We start from the raw sequence: 21,046 nt of genomic DNA on the forward strand, positions 1-21,046 counted from the left end.
AAAAGAATTCTCTAAAATGTTCCCTAGCGCTAATACTGTTCTTAATAATATGAAAAGATTTTGCCAGGAATAGGAATAAAACTGTCAATTGGATTTAAAGAAGAAAATAGTCACATGACAGGTTTTTTTAGAGCACACAAGGGAAAAAATTACCCTTACGACGGTTTTGTCATTTTCAAAAAAATGCCTCAATCTCTGAAATTCCCCAACCAGGCAAGTTTATTATAAATTGTAGGTAGGGAAAGCAGAGTGTGGAAATAAAGGGGTTAATCTGCAGAGCACAGAGCCATCTGGCTGAGCTGGTTTGTTATAATCGAGCAGATTATGTTCACGGGACTCAGAGTTTAAGGCTCCTCTCCCATAGAGCAACTCTGCACAACCCAAGCAGACCAACTTTGGGACTTTGAATGAACATATTTACATCCACCTTTCTCTTCATGTCGACTTTTCTGGAAACATTCACACGGATGCCATGGTTACTCCTACCACGGTAAGGGAAATTCGACGTTTTCAAATAGGGTCCTAAGAGGGCGGGGAGGGAAGGAGGGGGAGAGGGGTCCTTTAAAGAAGTATAATGGGGAGGAGGGGGTCTTGTAAGCAGTAGACGTCTCCCAAATGTTGCGCTTTTCCCATTGTGCCGCCTCCTTCCCCCACCTCTGCTTGCCCTATAGCTTGCTTTAGTCCTGAGGTTCCTCTCTCCTGCTGTTCTGCACACTGTTGTTCAGGTCCCTGGCAAGAAAGCAGCAGAGGAGAAATATGAGGTGTTAAAGGAATCTGATTTAAGAGGCAAAAGCAAAGGGGACTTAGTTTTATTTTACAAGAGAAACTAGCAACTTCAGGTATAACAAAAGAGGTTGCAGTTAGAGCCCAAAAGTTAGAGCCCAAAATAAGCAAAGTCAGAATTCCCAATCTCTAGACCTCGCCTGCCTTAGGTAACGAACTTCACTGGAGTTTTTTTTTTTTTTTGGTTGGTTGCTTGCTTGCTTTTTTAATGTGCCATACACAGGAAACCCTATTCACAACCTTTGAATAGATCCCCATTCTCCTCAAACCCAAACACTAATTTCTCTGGGAGGAACTGGAGATCAAAGGATTCCCTGCACATATGTGTCTAGGTGAAAAACATACACTCACTTTGTGCAAGGATGGGAGGAAAACTATTCTTACGCTGCAATTTCCAGCGTGTGGTAAGTGCCTTCTAGGAATGCAGCACACAACTCATCAACACAGATGCACATATAGAGAGCAAAATAGAAAGCTGTTTCTCATCTAAACAGCTGAAATGCAGCTTAAAGCGTCAGTTACTGGCGAGTCCTTATGGAGACACCAAACTGCTGCTACCCAAGAGGGGAAGAAGTCCTTGAATGGTTTAGATAGTTTTCTGATCAGTTCTTAATCCTTCATTAAAATAAACGGGAAAGCTCTGTGTTGGTCCTATCTGTTGAACTATAAATATGTAGTGTCCAGAGAGATGGATATTTTAGATTGAATAGGGCTGCTATGTGCACATTCTGTGGTTCCTATATTGCAAAACTAGTTATTTAGAGATGACTCTGTGTGTAAGGGGGGCTGCTTCCCCCCCAACTCTTTTTAAACAGGCAGGGGTGCTATATGGTCCACTCAATTGTTATGAGCTACAACCTTTCAGAAAGCACTCTCTCCTCTTAGGCTCATGTGATTTGTTGCATGAGGAGTGCAAATGGTATGTAAAGTTTGCTTTTACATTGTCCCTTCAGGAGAATACCCAGACAAATAGGAGACATTCTCAGGCACAGAAATACCTGAGCTGTGCAAGCCTGTAAGTGGAGGAATAGTGCAAGAAACACCTACAAATAAGATGGAAGAAAAAGGAAAATCTAATAATTAAGAAAAAAAAAAGAATAACTCACTTCACGGCAAGGCAGACAAAAGCACTAGAGAGTGGAAGAGAGTTCAGCATGGTTCCAGCTGCTAGTAGTAAAAAGATTGGTCTTGGGTACATATTTCAGTACCATGAGCTCTGTCTGTGATCATGGTGGAGGAAAGAAAACCAGGCGTGATTGCAGGTGGGAGACACAAAATATGGGCAGAAGAAGCCATACTAGCAGAGCTAGGAGGGGAGTGCTTTGTGTAGAAAGGTGTTATATTTTGAGGTATGCAACACACGTAGGTTTAGATTGTTTGTTTGTTTGTTTTCCCAGGGAAAGAAATGCTCAATGGTACATAGAAATATAGATATAACGACTTTGGAGGGAGTGTGCTACGTATGGAAAATGAACTGCTGTACATTAAATGTTGTGTCTTGAGTTATAAGGGCAGGTGACCCATATAAAGGTGGTCAGCTTAAAAAGGGAACTGCTGCCATTTAACAGGACAAAGGATCTTTGTGGGTGGAAAAAAGTTTAGGAGCTCAGAAGAGGAAGGAACACTTGAGAGGGATGGGAAATGGCAGACTGGAGGCTCAGTGAGGATATGAAAGGGACGTACAAGGATGCTAGGGTCTGCCAGGGGGTGGGGGAGGTAGGGTATGGAGTGGGAGTGGAGGGAAAAAGGTGAAAGCACAGGACACAGAGGATGTTTGGAGGAGGAAGAAAAATGTGAACTATTGTCTATTTGGAGAAAGGTATGGAAAATAATCAGCTACATGATGCTAGCTGGGGGCGTCTAAAGGAGACACCTTTGATTCTGTCAAGAAATAGTATGAAGATTTAGTTACAAGGAAGGTGTTAGGGTATGAAAGCAAAGGCTGCATGGTGATTGAAACACATGTTGAGGAGAGGAATGCAGATGAAAAAATGAACAGGATGGAGATACATAGGATATGGTGATGGGAAAAGGGTATAAGAACCCATACAAGTATGTGAAGGGGCAGCAAAACAGAGAAATTTCAGAGAAGGCTGGAAGCTGGAATAGTACTATAGACCTGTGCTGCCTGGTTGTGAGGCGGAGCTGAGGAGAAAGCCAACTGAAGGTGCTGTGAGGAAATGCGAGATAATGGAAATCATGGGGGCAGGTTGAACTGTGTTAGAAGTATGAAGATGTGACAGGCCTTGGGAAGCATGAGAATAGGGAAAAAATGAGGAATGTCAGAGGCATGAGGATGAAATTAAGAGCTGCATTTTCTGTAAAGATGCCTGAGCAAAAGGTGGTTTAGAAGAGGCATAGGGCAAGAGAGCACAGAGTTAGAGGAAATTCAATTTTATATTGACTTGTAGTCAAATAGAAAAAGTAGTGCAAATGTCTAGGAGGGGTTTGCTCAGAAGAAACAGAGGATGGTTCCTTACTGGGCAGTTGGGATAACACAGGGGAAGAAGAGTCAATATGCTACAGGGGAAACAGTTGGGGAAATAAGGGAAGATTAGGAATAATGTGATGGATGTGGGAAGAGGAGAACACATACACAAACTAAAAGGACTGATTTTCAGTTAATAGAGATCTAACAAATGTTACTTACTGTGGTAAGTACTGGTTACAAGTGAGGCTGCAAGAGGAAATGGAACAAATGTGCTAGTGGAGAAATGCCTAAAGAGGTGGGAGGAGAAGGAATGGGACGGATAACTACCTGGAAGGCTGTATAATCCACACGGCTGTACTAAGGTCAAAAGTAAAGTGTGAAGTGTGTGGGGAGGCAACTGGAGTTAGGAGCTGTAGGGCACAGAGTGGAAATAAATGGGAATGACAGTTCATGTTTCAAGGGGTGAGAAGCTTAGCATAGGTTGACACATGATAGCATGCAGGCAAGGAGAATACCTGTCAGTTTGTGCCTGTTTGTAAAGGCTGTGGAAGGGAAGGTGAAAGGAGTGAAAAATTAAGTCTGATAAGAGAGATTCGTGATCTAAGTAAATGAGGGAAGTACAGGTAAGGATTGGGTGTGGGACCTGGGAGAAGGAAAACAGCTTATGGAGGAGGGAAGAGTGATGAGGAGTGGGAAGAAGTTCATGACAGCTTAAGCCATCTGTAGTTATTTACCTCTTACTTTAAGGGAAGATGTCAGTGTGCAAGGGGCTGTACATGCATGTATAGGAGCATGAGAGCAGGTTGGGAGTTAAGTGCAAGGGGAGAGCAAGTAGAGGCACAAGTAAACATATGTAGTCAAGGACAATAGGTGCCTGGATATGTGAAGTGCTGGTTTTGTGTGCAGATCAGGGAGAGATGTGTTTAATGAGTGCTGTGCTCGTGACTGGCAGGATTTGTAGAGGGAGGCATGTGAATAGAACATTCCAGATGTTCTACAAGAAGATGAAATCAGGGAGGGATATGTAAGAGTACTGGGTTGCTGAAAGGGACTTCTGTCTGTGTGGAAGGTACACATGCACACCCAGGAACCTGTGCTGATATGCAAGATGGCTATCGGAGGCCAACTGGAGAATCACACGTCCACTGTGTTCGTGGCACCACTCTCTGTGTCAAAATAAGTTATGTAAGACACACAACAGAGGTGAGTTTCATGAGTGTTAAGAAGCAATGTTTGCATTGAGAAGGAGGGTAGGGAATGATGACTAACTGAGAAAATGGTTTGGTGCGTGGGTAATGATAGGACCAAACATGTGTTACATGTGCTCATGTTCTGCATGACATGCACAGCAGGCACTCTAGAGGTTCTGCAGGCTTTTTCAAAAGAGCTAATGAATAAACCTGAGATGATCCCAGGATACCTAACTAAAATATTTCCTCCAGCATCATTTGGAGGCATAGAAATACACCTCATTTTCAAGTCTTAAAACTTCAGTATAGTACTGCTAGCACAAAATGGCAGAGAGATTTCTCTGGGATGAGTTAACAGGGCTACGAGGTAGTTAACAGGGCTGTTGGATGAACAACCATTGGGTTTAAGTACACATAGGGAGTACAAATGTCAGTCAAAGGAAACAAGAAATTATTAGCTTTCGCCATGGCTTGAAGCAGTACTAGGGTATTGTGCAGCTGGTTGAAGTCTGAAAATAGAATACCTCTTGGGTGTGAGAGAGTACGTCTTTCCCTTCTAAACAATTGTGTTGGCAACATCAGTTCTTCAAACCTGTGCTACAAACATCTTCAAATTGTCTGGCTTGCCTAGAGCTTTGGTGTTTTCTTAAACACTGTCCTACGTGTGGTAGGTACTAATTTCCATCCATAGCTGATTAGAAGATTCAAAGCAATCCTGCTAGACTTGCACTAGGAGAAACTCCCATCATACCTAACCTGAAGGCTTGAAGGCTGAAGTCTCTGGGCCCAGACCTTACATGACATCAGTCACATGAAAGTTCATGGATCCCTTCCTGGTTTATTCCATGGATCAATTCCTGCCATAAAAAATAAATACATAGCCTGAAGCTAAAAAGCATTCAGTGTTTGTGTAGCCATGGGCTGTGTTGGGAACCTATTGTCCTACTTTAAGCACTGGTTTCCCACTGTTGAGTTCAGTTCAAGCTCACCATCTGGATAATTTTCCTTGGCAGTACTTGGAGCTGGTTGTATTCAGTAGAAACCATTTTCTCCTCTGGTGATGGTGAGCTTCCCACCACGGCAGGCTGTAGGCGGTGGGGACAGTGAAGCAGTTGTCCATGAGGGGGAGATGCCTGACTGTAACCAGCACTCTGGCAACCGGGATTCAACTAGGCTGAAACTACAGACTGCAGCCTGCTCAGCCCACTGCACAGCCCAGGGTAGTGCCCTGGCCTCTAACCACTCTGCTTCTTTGCTGCCTAACCACTGAGAAAATAAAAAGCAAATGATGCCATCAACCTGCCAGCTGGCTGGGAAAAGAGAAGGGGATTGATGGGTACAATTAGTGCTGGATTGTTGCAGGAAGGAGATCAAAGCATAAGTGACCAAGTTATGTGCGAGTGCAAAGAACATAGGGTATTTGTGCCTGCCTGGACTCCTTTGTAGATAGGCACAGCCAGAGAAATGTGTTTGCAAGGGTTGAAACATCTGGGTGTCCCTGCACATGCTGGCTGGTGTGGGGCCGTGTGTGTGTGTGTGTATTGTCTTTGTGGTGACTAGGAGTAGAGAATGGAAAGAAGCAATTTGTGGGTATGGATGACAGAGGTGGTTGGCAGCTGTTTCTGTGTGGGAGACAACTGTCCCTGTTTGTACATCTGTTGGTGGAGGATGTGGGGATAAGTCATCTGAGGGGACAGATGGGATGTGCGTGTGAAGAGAGAAGTGGTAAAGGTGGACATGGAGTAGTTTCAAGGTTGTGAAATGAGTGCTAGAAGGAACATACAGAGAGATGTTCCTGATGGTATCATGAACCTTTCAGTCCATAGGGTAAGGGCACTCCAGAAATCCTCGAGGAAGATTTTACTTTCCAAGGAATTAAAAGACAAACACCCCCAAGCATCCAGTTCATTTAAGACTCCCCTCCTCTCCTTCACATGGTACAAGGACCTTCTTGCATGAGCAAGCTGAACAAGGTGGCTCTTACCCTCAGGGCAGCAAGAATTTGGAAAGATCAGAACAACATCGTGTACTCCTCCCTCCCTTATCTTGCTCTACTTCTCCTCTCCGCCTTTTCACAAATATGTTAGAAGTTCTTTCCCAATTACATTTCTAAATTTGTGTTTGAAATTTCCCTCCACAGAAATATGTGATGAAGATATGTGTGAATGAGAACACTGGTGCGTTGGGGAGGTTGTGTGTTTGTACATGTTGAAACAAAGTTCATTGGTAGTCATCTGGAGCTCAGAGAGGTAACATGTTGATAACCTCAATTTCAATGCAAAGGATAGCAGGTAATTCCACATTTTCATCAGGCAGTACCAGAAAACTAGCATGTGTGACTCGCTGATGCTCTTTAAATATACAGATTCCATAGAACAAGCTTCATTTGTGTTATCTATCACAAACCTATACCAGAGGTAATGAAAACACTCTGGGAAGATTGTATCCTACAGGGTAAGATTTGCAGTGCTCCTTCAACTTCTTCTGTGCTTCAGATGCATGTTGCCTATAATGGAACTGCAGCAATAAATGTGCTTCTTCAACATTGCTCTTTCTCATCTTCCAGCAGTAATTTGCTTTATTTTGGGTTTGTCTCTGCTATAGGCTTTACATATCTTATCTTATATTAGCTGAGTTAGCATGTGAGAAAGTTTAATCCAGTTAACTAAGAAATACGTATTCACAAAATCACAGAATCACAGAATCACTAGGTTGGAAAAGACCCCCAGGATCATCGAGTCCAACCATTCCATATTTTTAGGCTATGCCCTACAAAATCCACCCACATTTGGTGGAAGTCTGAATCAAGATCACTACAGGTAAGAGGCAGCTAACTGGAGAGCTGCAGAAGGAAGGAGTATATTGTACTCTATATGGATGTTTAAAAGCTCATCTACACTCAGAAGTGAATTCAGGTTGTGAGTGTGAAATTTAAATCCAACAGCTGCTTCTAAAGAGCTCTGTGGTTAGACAAGTTCTAAGATGGCATCCTATCCTGTGGCTTCTTCCTCAGCCAAGAGGTGGACAAGCACACTCGCAAGATAAAAACAGCTTTTGTTTCCTTGAGAGATGTGATTTGGACAGTATTTGCTTTCTGCTTCAAACCAAGATCAGATGTTATGGCTTTTAGCTATCACATACAGAACTCATAAATCTGAAGGAGACATTTAACCAGTTTTCCTACCATGCTGTATTTGACGTAAACTTGTAACACCGCTAGATGCTGAGATCTGTGGTCTCAGAAATACTAAATCATAATGATAAACCTGATACCTTAGGGGAATAAAATAGATAATGTATAGTCAGCTGAATAAAAAGAATATTCCTTAGAGGCAAAGGATGCAGTGGAAATATTTAGAAATTATTTTGGAAAAATGTGGAAACATGTTCTTTCTCTACCCAACCATAGCCCATAAGCAGTATGCACAAAACCAGGCTTCAAGGCAACAGCAAAAATAAAGTCCAGTGACACCATCTTAGAAAAAGAGAAAATTTGCCCTGCTCTGCATTAGGTAAAAAAGCATTGTCATTAAGAGGTCATTTCAAATGCTGGGGGATCAGTCCTGTATTTGTACATTCAAAAGTTGGAAAAGATGTATTGAGGTCATTGTTTTCAGCTCCTGTTCTAAGTACAAACCTATTTCTTCCACTCATTCCTCAAACAATTATTCTTATTTTACACATCTGTCTTTCCAAATGGATGATGCAGATAACTCCATAACATAAAAAAATTCTTCATGAAAGAATAGGTTTTCTTTGCTGTTTATTGATATTTGCACCTTCTCCCACTTAGATATGCCAACATCTTGAGCAATTTTTCTTTCTTGTTACTGTGTACAAAATATATTCCTCAAATACTTGACATGAGCTGTCTTTTTTTTATCCCATTCTTTGTCTCACAGAGTGCATATGACCTTTTTTCTTTAATTTTTTTCTCTAATTTTTTTTTTAATTATGCTCTTACTTCCTTCAATTTCATCCACATCTTTGTGGCACTAGAATGTCCAGAAATAAAGGTGACATTCCAAAACCAGGAGACCACTTTCAAATCTTTGCCTGCCACCTGTAACTATACTGACTATTTGCACTCTCTAGTTCTTTCTTCTCTTTGTCTCTTCTACTGCTAAAGAACTTCCATGTAATAAATCCAGCACTAATTTATTGTTTAAATCATGGCTAACTGATTTTCAATATTATGCCTTTCCAACTACCTCCCTGACATTTAATATATGTGCTTTGAATTGATTTTCCCTAGACCTATAATCTTAGGCTTTTCCCCTCTGAGCTTTTTATTTTCTACCCATTTTTCTAACCACACACTTTCCTTCTATATAACATATTGTACTGTTTTCTCTTTCCTTTCTATCCATTTGCCACTCATTCCTTCTCTACTGTTCTACTTTTCAGCATCTTTACCCTGTCACGCTTTCAGATTACTCAATGATACAACCAAAAATTGAAAAATTTATATAGATTGATGAGAAGCGTGACGTGAGTGGGCAGTGTGCACTCAAGGCCCAGAATACCAATTCTGTTCTGGGCTGCATCAAGTGTGGCCAGCAGGGTGAGGGAGATTATTCTCTGCCTCTGTTCTGCCACTGTGAGACCCCACCTGGAGTATTGTGTCCAGTCCTGGAATCCTCAATATAAGAAGGATATGGAACTATTGGAACAGGTCCAGATGACGGTCACAAAGAGGACCACCTCTGCTATGAGGACAGGCTGAAAGAGTTGGGCTTGTTTAGCCTAGAGAAGAGAGGGCTCCAGGGAGACCTTTTAGCAACATTACAGAACCTGAAGAGGTCATTCAAGAAAGCTGGGGAGGGACTTTTTACAAGAGGGACAAGGGTGAAGGGCTATAAATTAGAAATATTTAAATAAGTCATCAGTAAGAAATTCTTCATGATGATGGTGGTGAGGGACTGGCACAGGTTGCCCAGGGAAGTTGTGAATGCCCCTTGCCTGAAGTGTTTAAGACCAGGTTGGATGGGGTCTTGAGCATCCTCGTGTAGGAGGAGGTGTCCCTGCCCATGGCAAGAGGGTTGGTACTGGGTGATCCTTAAGGTCCCTTCCAACCCAAACCATTCTATGACTATGATTTTATGATACTATGAAAAGAGTGGTAGGCCACAAGACACTACCACAGCCTCAATAGTTATCATTCATAAGCATCCTGTTTTATGGTTTACATTGAGTTTTCAGGCCAGGTTTGTTTTGCAGAATAGATGGGAGATATATATAAGCTAAATGCAAACATGTACAGAGATGATGCATGCGTGCATGTGGGCAAATGCAAGAGGAGTGATTAATATGTGACTACACTGTGAGAACACTGCATCCTATTTCTTTGTTATCCTCTTTCTGGCCTTCCTAGCACTCTCTTTGCCCTCCCTTCAAGTCATATAACACTGCCATATAATCACCCCCTGTTGCACTGACCAACTCGTTGCACTGACCAACTCATTGCCCCTCTTGGAATTTTTCTACAAACTTGTGTTTGTTTCCATGTCAGAGAGTCAGGCACCTTGTCTCCACATCAGCATGCCCAGTAACTTCTTCTCCACTTCAGCTCTGCTGCTCAGGCAAGCAGTATCTGTTCACCGTCTGGGCGCCCTCATGTTGCTCCCATCTTGTTCTTCCTGACCATCATCCACTTGCACTCTACTTTCAGTTTTCTCTTATACACTGATCTGTAACATAGGGGAAAATGCTGACTTTTAGACTTTAAGAAATGAGATCCCTCAAGAGTTTTAGCAAACTAAACTTTTTTTTTTAAAAAAAAATAAGAAGGGAAAGAAATTTTCATCTGAGGAGCAATGCATGTTTTAAAACATTCTCTGTTCACAGGGACTACTGGAGAGATTCTTCAGACATATACAAAGAAGAAGGGAGCTGTAGTTAAAACTCCTTTACCAACGAGGGATATAATTTTTTTTTTGCACCTGATGACCTTAAGGCCTGGATTTTCAAAAACAGAGCTGATGATTCTTTTCAGAAGTGAATGGAAGTTTTAACTTCAATAGCAAACAAACCACAATTAATCCATTAATATGAGGATCTGAAATTCCTACAAACTAGAACTCTTAAATATCTCAGCCTTGTAAATAAGACTATGAATACTTATACTCCACAAGTCTGTGTGTTAAAGAAGAATCACCCTTTCTGCTTGCCTGTGTGTACTGAGTGCCACTATCTGCCAAACAAATCCCTCAGCTCTTCTATATGGCACCTGCACATAAAACAGCCTACATGAAGCAGGCTTGGCATACCAGTGCTTGACACCATATTATTAGTGTAGGTGCCAGCTGAAAGTCAGCCCTGGAGATACTGTACTGATGGTATAGAGAGGCTGGTATAGTCTGTCTGCTTCTGTTAGCAGCTATGATTTGAAACAAACAATTTTACAGAGTAAAACTCCTTCTGGGAGAGATTGCAAACCTACAACTATACCAGAACGCTTTTAGGAAGCATTACCTTAATACATCTTTCCTCAGGGATAGAACTATATATGTACTTAGAAAGAAAGTTGAAAAAAAATCATGTTAGGTCAATACAAAAGCTATTCAGGAAGCAATCTGGGCAGACAATTTTTTTGGGAGAGTTTGTTGTTGTTATTGGGTTTGTTTGGGTTGCTGTTTTCCTTTTTTTTTTTTAAACAAACCACAACTAAACAAAAGCTTCATGGAGTTAAATCTTGCCCTGGGAAGTTGAAGCTGCTTTTCACATCTCCTAGAATAAGGAGTAGTCTCCCTGGAGAGAGTTTGCACTTAGGGGAAACAAATATGTTTTTAAAGACCACTGAAATACCCTGATTTTCCTTATTTTTCTGTCTTTCCTCTACTAGGCAATCTTCCAGTTTATTTTGCCTTTTTTTTTCCTCCGTTTGTTCTCATTGGTCCTGTTTCTCTGAAAAAATAAAAGCTAGTGACTTCAGTGTTTGCAGTCCTTTGAACCACCATTAAGCAAATCTGATTGATTTAGTTGTTCTTTAGTGGGTTCATTTGTCTACCTTAATTTTTCTCTCTGTCTCTGGTTCAGATTGTGCCTGTACTGGCTCAATCTCTGATGACAGTTTGACACCAGCACCTCCACTCATCCTGATGAATTATAGAATCATAGAATCACTAGGTTGGAAAGACCTCTTAGAGATCTGAATCCAACCATTCCTATCTGCCACTAAACTATGTTCCTGAGCACCTTGTCTACCTGCCTTTTAAATACCTTCAGAGTTGGTGACTCAATCACCTCCCTGGGCAGCCTGTTCCAGTTCCCAATAATCCTTTCTGTGAAATTTCCTGATATCCAGTCTAAACCTCTCCTGGCACAGCTTGAGGCCATTCCCTCTTCTTCTATCACCTGCCACTTGGGAACAGAGGTCGGCATCCACGTCTCTACAACCTCCTTTCAGGTAGTTGTAGAGAGCAAGAAGGTCTCCCCTCAGCCTCTTCTTCGCGAGGCTAGACATTTCTCAAGGTTAATGCATTTATTTCTGATTTACACAGAAGCAGGAGTCGCCAGCAAACATGGAAATCCACCTGATTGCAGGCCAAATTCTGACCTCAGTTGCATCCAGTCAGTCCTACTACAATTAGTGATACTTTAAGGAAACCTTAAATATGAGTCTTGAGGGTTTTTTGAAAACCATAGATGCACATCCAACACATTTTACTCTGTTGGATCATACAGAAATCAGAGAGGAGAAGAGAATATGCCTATATTAGATCACTGGTGTGCTTGATCAGAAAACTTGTAGTGAATTCAGTTCTTTCCTAGAATTTGCATGTTCCTCAGAAACAAACCATTTCCCTGCTTGTACTACTGAATCTCAACCAAGTTCCCCTGCACACTGAAGTTTAAAAACGTGGCAAGCTTCCCACTTGCTCAAAACCCTGTCTCCTTGTTGACCCATCTGTTGGCTGCTGAAGACACCAGCCATCCAGAGACCAAGAAACTAATACTTGCAGCTACAAGGAAGTGAAACCTGTTGACCTGGGCATGATACTGTCACTTCACGAGGAACTTCTAAAAGCTGCTGTGCTTGGGAAGTGAAGTGGAATTCCTCAGAACTCCAGAATTAAAACCAACAAATTCCATCTTCTGGTACAGTCTAGTATCTCCTAATATGGTCTGTGATCCTAAGAGACAAACCGGCCAGATAGCATATTCTCCAAAGCTTTGTCATATCTAATTTTGTATTTGTCAAGCGACTGGGCTTCGAGCACTCTACTTAAAATCCTCATACCTTTCCCCATACAATGAGTGCCACTCATTACTACAGTATTGAGTGGTTTTCCATTTAAAATTTTTTAGCAGCAACAGTAGGGCATAGTGGCAGGAGATATTTTTAGAGCAGTGGTTTGGCTTCAACTTTTTTTTTCATTAGTACACTTCTTGTGGTCATTTTTTATGATGGTATCCTTTGAGGAAGAAGTGAAAATAAAGGGTACCATTATTGAAAATGACACAAATATTTTAATACATAATCCGTTATTAGACAACAGCTCTTTCTCAAAAGAAAAGCTTAGCAGCATCTCCCAGGGACAACTGAAGTATGCCTATAGCCTGTCAGCAACCTGGACAGAGGTGTAGAAAGGAACTTCATACAAATTGGCTTGTCTACACAATACCGGGTCTTGCTGAACTAATCTTCTAATCCTCCAATCAGTTAGCAAACCTGCACCAGGGTAACAAGCCTCATTTCTGCTTGGATGGCATTGCAAAATTCTCCAAAAACAGATTACCCAAAGATATTCTGTAGATATCACCTAGAGATATCTACAAGAGACAGCACCTCAAGAGCCAGCACGTTACGGTGCATGCAGCAAGAGCACAGGCTTTGTCATTCAGAAGATAACCACATGCTCTGCCAGGTCCCTGCAAACGTTCTGAGACTCCTCTCAGGTATTCAGATTGTTTGGTGGGGCAGTGAACTAACCTACAGCCTTTTAGCAGTTCCCTCAGGACATCATTCTCTTTTAGGGCAAATGGAGTCAGAAATCTTCTTGGCCCTCTAAGGGAACTGTGCCAAATCTTTGGCAAGACAAAGGTACAGACAACTTCTTGCAATTTAAGGTATTCAAATGTGTCCACATACAAGTGCCACAGCCTTCCTTCTGCCAAGTCCTTAAATTTTATTATTTAATTTTTATTCATAAATGCCCATGGAGACTTGTTTATTCTAGTTGTTTTCTGAATTTTCTCCAGATTAATGGATACTTTTTAGTAACAGATGGAAACTTGTAGACTACACGGTAGCATTCAAAGTGATTTCCTGGTTACCTGGCAGCTTTCCATTGATGGATTTCACTTTATTTTTTTCCATTTTTCCCATCCACCAGCTTCTGTCATCCTCCTCGTGAATTTTCTTTAATAGTCAGTTGCTCTGGAGATAACTAGCTTAGCAGAGGCCTAATTCTGACCCCACTTACATGGAAGAGGACTAATGGACCCCCAGGGAATAAGTTGATCTTGAAGCAGTGAGAATTTAGACCAGAGTCAAGACTTGTGAACTCAACAGAGAAATTATTGCAAACAACCAGGGAAATAAGAGTGGTTATTTCTGCACAAAAAGTTTTCTTAGTGTAGAAACTGTTTTCTGAATCTAAACTAGCAGGGTTTCATGTGAAATTCTGCTCTGACCACTCTACTGCTAGATGGTATCAAATGTTATCTAATAGTAAATCTGACATCAGTCTTGTTTGCTTGTTTTGCTTGTTTTGTATACTTTTTTTTCAAGTATGTGCTGATGTGATGACTCTGGCTCTTTTAATTTTTCCATCTGTGAATTTCATCCAGCTGAATTATCTCAGGCAAGACCTAAAAAACAAAACTCAGCTTTTTACCTTTGACATGAGGCAGATATTTGTAGGTACCATCAACAGCTGCCCACGTGAGTGTGGTCCAGAATAAAGGACTTGAAAAACATCTCAAAGATCCTTCTAAAAAAAACATGAAAATGTTTTAGTGATTCCATTTTTTCCTTCCTTTTTCTTACTGAAAAGGAACAGATGGGAACAAAAGTAAACTCTGCCATCTGGAAAGACTGAAAGATTAGTATGAAAAGGACCAGGTGTCAAGTTTGTTCAGCACCAGCCCATCTTTTCCAATTATCAGCACCAAAACCTTGTCTCAATGTGGGCTAAGTTACGCTAAAGATAAATGATTTTGAAAAGCCCCTTTTTCAGTATCTTTTTTTCATCTAATTGTTCAACTACTTTGAAAACTGCAAACTTAATGCACAGAAACACAAAATAAAATTAGCAGGTTTATGTCACAGGAAATACTCTGCCTTGGTCTTTCCTACACTGTATTCGACACTGCAGTCTGGATTCCAGTTAAAGTTCATTAACTATGTCATAATCTTTTAACATTATGATAGTTACAGTTTATTAATGCCTATTTTGGACATTGTACTTAAAACGTATTGAAATGGAAATGTAGCACCTTTAAATTTTCTTTGAGTGGGAATTAAGAAGCTGAAAATCCATCACAGCTCTGTTCAATTTCTCAGTGGTGTCTGATACATTGACATTTCTGCATTACCTGTTGAAATACAGATAAATATGCATTTTACATATCTATGTGTTTGTGTGCATTTAGATATCTATATATGTATGCATTTTTTTACATAGACTCATAGAATGGTTTGAGTTGGAAAGGACCTTAAAGTTCACTTAATTCCAACCCCTCTGCAATGGGCAGGGACATGTCCCACTGGATCAGGCTGCCCAGGGCCCCACCCAACCTGGCCTTGGACACTTCCAGGGAGGCATTGACAACTTCTTTGGGCAACCTGTGCCAGTACCTCACAACCCTCATTGTCAAGAATTTCCTTCTTATGTCTAGTCTAAACTGCCCCTCTCCAGTTTATACCCATTCCGCCTAGTCCTATCACTACATGCTTTTATAAACAATCCCTCCCCAGCTTTCTTTTATGCACCCTTTAGGTACTGAAATGTCACTATAAGGTCTCCTTGGATCCTTCTCTTCTCCAGGCTGAATAATCCCAACTCTGTCAGCCTTTCCTCACAACAGAGGTGTTCCAGCCCTCTGATCATCTTTGTACCCCTCCTCTGGACCCGTTCCAATAGTTCCATATCCTTCTTATTTTGGGGATTGCAGAACTGGACACAATACTCCAGGTGAGGTCTCACAAGAGCAGAGCAGAGGAGCAGTATCCCCTCCCTCAACCTGCTGACCACACTTCTTTTGATGCAGTCCAGTATCTGGGCTGCAAGTGTGCATTGCTGTCTCATGTTGAACTTGTCCTCAATCAGCACCCCCAAGTCCTTCTCTGCAGGGCTGCTCTCAAACAATGCTGAAGATGTCCTGTTCCTTATCTGAGTATATTTTATGTTTTATTTTTTTAACATTACAGTTATGAGAATTCATAATGCTTTTAGTTTTAATCTTAGTATTGCATAAGAAGGTATTCTTGCTTTAAACTTTCCACTGAACAACATTTGAGCAAATAATACACCTATTCCATACTGCTGGTAATGCAGACTGCAAATATATATATATTTTCCCCCAGAATACATAAATATTGACCTGAGTCAGCTTTGGCCCAGTGGGCTAAGTTCTGGGAAATCACCATCATTGTGGTGTGAATTCCGATCTTCAAAGCTTTTCCTGTTTGAGTTTCAACCTTCCTATACTCCTTTGATGCAAATTGAAAATATTATTTCTCATATTTTGCACTTGTGTGCACTTACTTATCTAAAAAAAAAAAATATACTATCTCTTAACCTAAATTTAGGATCAACCTTGGAATAAAACATGGTGACATAATAACATAAAATTCCTTGACGTTTTCCCAATATTTGAATTTTTACTTTAACTTAGGCACTAAAGCAAAACATATTAGTCAGAAAGTTTTATTTGAATTCAAGGAAATGATTGAGATAATATATGTAAAAAGCATTTCAACAGTTCTAACCGGTACAACTTCTTTTCTTCAGCAATGCAGCATGCATACGTGCTGAATTTCTTGGTAAATAGAATCATAGAATCATATAATAGTTAGGGTTGGAAGGAACCTTAAAGATCATCTAATTCCAACCCCCCTGCCATGGACAGGAACATCCCACTGGATGAGGCTGCCCAAGGCCCCATCCAACTTGGCCTTGAACACCTCCAGGGATGGGGCAGCCACAACTTTCCTTGGCATTCTGTTCCAGTGTCTCACCACTATCATGGTGAAGAAATTCTTCCTAATATCTAGTCTACATCTGCCCCTCACCAGTTTATACCCATTCCCCCTCATCCTATCACAACAAGCCTTTATGAATAGTCCCTCTCTAGCTTTCTTGTAGGGCCCTTTCATGTACTGGGAGGTTGCTTTAAGGTCTCCTCTGAGCCTTCTCTTCTCCGGGCTGAACAAGCCCAACTCTCTCAGCCTGTCCTCATATGGGAGGTGCTCCAGCCCTCTGATTACCTTTGTAGCCCTCCTCTGGACCCATTCCAACAGCTCCATGTCCTTCTAATATTCAGGATTCCAGAACTGGACACAGTACTCCAGATGAGGTCTCACAAGAGAGGAATAGAGGGGCAGAATCACTTCCTTCAACCTCCTGGCCATGCTTCTTTTGATGCAGCCCAGGATATGGTTGGCCTTCTGGGCTGCAAGCATGCATTGCTGGCTCATGTCGAGCTTCACATCAACCAGCACCCCCAGGTCCTTCTCCACAGGGCAGCTCTAAATCACATCACCCCCCAGCCTGTATCGAAAAGAGGGATTGCCCCGACCCTGGTGTAGTACCCTGCACCTGGCTTTGTTGAACGTCATGAGGTTTGCACAGGCCCACTTCTCCAGTCTGTCCAAGTCCCTCTGGATTACAGCCCGTCCATCTGATGTGGCCACTGCACCACTCAGCTTTGTGTCATCTGCAAACTTGGTGAGGGTGCGCTCAATCCCACTGTCAATATCATTGATAAAGATATTAAACAGCACTGATCCCAGTATGGACCCCTGAGGGACACCACTTGTCATGGATCTTGTATACCCCCAGTTCTGTTTTGCCATCTTTTGAGGATCAATTTTGCTTCTCACTTGCAAACCAACTCTTTTTAAAAGCTGGAGCTGCATGAGCTGGTACTTCTTTTCCATGCATAAAGCAATCTTTTATACTACTTTTCCAAGTTGGCTCTGACTGCCTTTTGTCATTTTTTGCTTGTAGTTCTCAATTTTTCCTATGTCTTCATGTTCTTACGGGTTTGTGGTTTGGTAACCCAGTCAGCTGTGGCCTTCTCTTACTTTCTCTCCAAAGTATGCTTTGTTTCTGCTGTGCAGCCTGGCAACTTTTCATAGCCTTTTCTTTTTTTTTCCCCTGAAACTTATATCAGGAGTCTGTAACTTTTTTTTTCTCACTTTGGAACTCTTGTTTCCCATCGCCGTCTGATCAGATAGTGTTGGGCAAGCTCCCCTGAAATTGCTTCTTAGGTTGAAAAAGTCTCAAAAACATTATGCAAAAAATCCCAAATACATTGTGTAAAAAATTTGTCTGAAAAATTTTTTTCTTCATATGATGCTGACACCTTTCAAAATTTCTTTCATTCTTTATCACACTCTGGTAACTGCCTTGACCTTCCTCTTCTAATGCCATTGTATTAAGCATATATAGACATCAAGGCACATACTCTAGATGTAAAGACATATAACACATAACTACTGTTGCTCATATGCTTTTTCAATAATGTTCCTATCTTACTGAGTAGACAAATTCTCACTTGAAACTCTTCTCCTTAATTAAGGAAAGATTAGGCTATTTGAGGACCTTTGGCACCCCTATTTTCTCATTCATTGTCTTCTCTCTGTTCTTGATATTCTACATATAGTCTTCTTTTCCTCATTTTTGTTTCTGTTACAATGCACTGTGCCTTGATGATGGTTAGACAGAACTCAGAAAAAGGAGTTAAAGGGAAAGTCATCTCCACATTGCTCTCTCAGAAAGACAGAAGTTGAAACTACCTCTTAATGGTTAAAATCAGCACTTTTGAAACCATTCAGAGGCACAGAAATGGATGGCCGCATGGCTGTATTGCTGCAAATAGTATCTTTGCTCTAGTGGAGGAGAATCAGTGAGCTCTCAAATTCATCTCCTACGTATGTCACCTTTTGTGGGGTTTTTTTTGATGATGGGGGACAGAAAATAGGGGGAATGGAAAATTCCTCCCTTTTGTTACTTTAGCATTGAAAGGTGCTGTAGATGATACTGACATCAGCTATATAAGCACTCTGTTATCTCAGCATATTTAGAACATGTGGAGACAATGTGGTGGTAAAAACAGCAATGACTGGTCTAAATTAGTGTTTCCCTCGTCGTTGGTGCTGCTAGAATCACTTCCCTTTTCCCCTACCTTAGGGGTCTTCTGTGCTTTTCAAGAAAACGAGCTTCATTCTGAGAGATTTAACTATCTCTGGAATCACAGATGCCATTTCAGCATAAAGTGAAAGAACAAAGCCAAAGCAAATGTCTGATGATTTCAACCCTTAAAAGTTGTTTTCACTTAAAATCAAAACAGTTATCAGTTATCTTTTGTTTCCTTTTTTTTTTTTTTGAGGGAAAGGCTCTGAGCATCACCGTGAGATAAATGGTTCATATCAACAGCACTTTTGTGTGATTTCATGACTTGTATCAGAAATCGTAAATGCACAGTTCTAAGAATGGCTGCAAAAAAAAGCCTCTTTCACATTTTCTCCCCAACGAATGGATGTTCCCAATTATGATTCTTTCTTTATCTCATCTATAAATTCCTTCATTTCTTGGCAGAACCAGTTTTTACGGAGTGTACCTCCTGCATTTATAAAGATTATTGCAGTTTGTTTTTTTTTAAGCAGATGCAGTTCCTACTGGTACTCCCATCTTTGTTTGCTTCTTCACAATTTCCACATTTCATTTATGTCCCTAATTTCATATTTCATCTAAGAATGCTGTCAGATGAAATATTTTACGCATGTAGCCTTCTCCTCTTCTAGAAGGGAAAGAGGCTTGCTCAGTTGCAAAATTAGCGTCTCATTGCAATTAAGAAAGCATGCTGCAAAATTTAGACTATTTCTCATTCATAAAAACAAAGAATCATTTTTTGCAAAATTAATCTTATTAATGATAAGAAAGACACCTCTCAGGAGCACAGGCTCAATTCTTCCAGCTGTCCTGAACTAAATTGTATTTAAATCTATGCTCTGAAAACATGACCTTGATGTTATTCAACAGCTTTCAAAACAGAAGATGTAGACTTCGTCAGATGATAATTTAACTGTTCTGCTTACTTGCCTTCCCATTTCATGAGAGGCTTTTAGTAACTCTGACCCTTGTTATGTTCCCTCCTAGATGTCATAATTCATTCGAATTTAGTATAATTATTATGTCTTCACTACAGAATTAGAATAATTAATCCACAATAAAAATTGTATTAGCTTCTGGTATAAGAATGTCTGGGTTTGAATTTGATATAAATTATTTTCCAAGTAACAAAAACTAAACCATAATAGGTTGTTTGTTGGCAGTTTCATGAATGAAGCCTGGTTTCTTACCAACTTTTGTCCTGTGTCTATACTCTTTCCCTGAGCTTCCCCCTCTTTCATTCTGTAATACCTCAGCTTCCTCCTGCTCTCACCTCTCTGCCCTGCAAGCACCTACAGTGTCTTATCTCTTTTTCCATGTTCTCTGTCTACTGTCTTGGCAGGAGTCAGCATGTACTGTAGCTATGTAAAAGCACTGCCTATGCTAAGGCACAGTCTAATAGCTACTGAACTTGCAGACGTTTGCTGTTTATGACTGAGACAGTCACTAACCTTACCATCATTTTCCACCAGTTATTGCAAAAGTAGTAGTAACTTCTTGTTTTTGAGAATTTTGCACCTATAGGAGATGTCATTAAAATAAACTTGTAAAATTAGAAACTACTGGGGGGGGTTAGCAGGTGATGTGGTCATGCAAAGCAATAAAGCAGGCTAAAAAGGCATAGTGCGAGTGCACAGGAGAGTTCAGGGTAAGGCAACATCTACATTGCTAAATAATATTTCTATTCCACTAAATATTTTTATGTCTATATTCTGATCAAACGTAATTTTTAGCAATTATTTAGGAGCAACTTGGAATCAGACCAGATTGTCTCCGTGTTGTGAAATTCTGGAAAAACAGTCAACTATTAATTCTTTTTTGGTTTATAGGAATTACTTGCCCCAAATTAGTTGAAAAATGGTATTACCCTCTAGTTCACAAACAAGATCAATCTGCACTCCTGTTTCATTTTATTTATTGTACATCACAGTACTAGAAGCACTTGTTCACAGCCTGGACCAAGAGCTTCAGTGCTGACAGCCCAGTTTATACAGTGGTCTTATTTACTGTCTCGGTAAACCCAATGAATTCAAAGGTTTATGGTGGTGCTGGGTATTTCTCTGGGTCCTGGTATGAGAAAATAAATGCACTTGTCTGATTTGTCCTAATCAGTACAGCTGTTTCAGAGGGATCAGGAGTCCCTGAGAGTTCATAATCATGATATTGTATAAAACTAGGACCAAAGCTTTCAGACTCTTTCCCCCACAACAAGTAGGAACTTGCACCAGAACACAGCTTTAAGCTGATTAATTCCTTTTTCCACATGATTGTAGAAGGAGGTGCAGCTAAAAGTTGCA

General features: G+C 40.8%; 1 protein-coding gene across 1 annotated transcript in view; it reads left to right on the plus strand.

The window, feature by feature from the left end:
- Nucleotides 1-321: 321 nt before the first annotated feature.
- Nucleotides 322-21,046, plus strand: part of NTF3 (neurotrophin 3) — a 54,574-nt gene continuing 33,849 nt past the window's right edge. The window contains exon 1 of the mRNA XM_069849870.1: nt 322-490. Within this exon, the coding sequence (XP_069705971.1) occupies nt 473-490 (18 nt within the window). The 5' untranslated portion in view covers nt 322-472. The remainder of the gene's footprint in view (nt 491-21,046) is intronic.

Source organism: Phaenicophaeus curvirostris, chromosome 1, assembly GCF_032191515.1.
Source record: "Phaenicophaeus curvirostris isolate KB17595 chromosome 1, BPBGC_Pcur_1.0, whole genome shotgun sequence".
Taxonomy (NCBI): domain Eukaryota; kingdom Metazoa; phylum Chordata; class Aves; order Cuculiformes; family Cuculidae; genus Phaenicophaeus; species Phaenicophaeus curvirostris.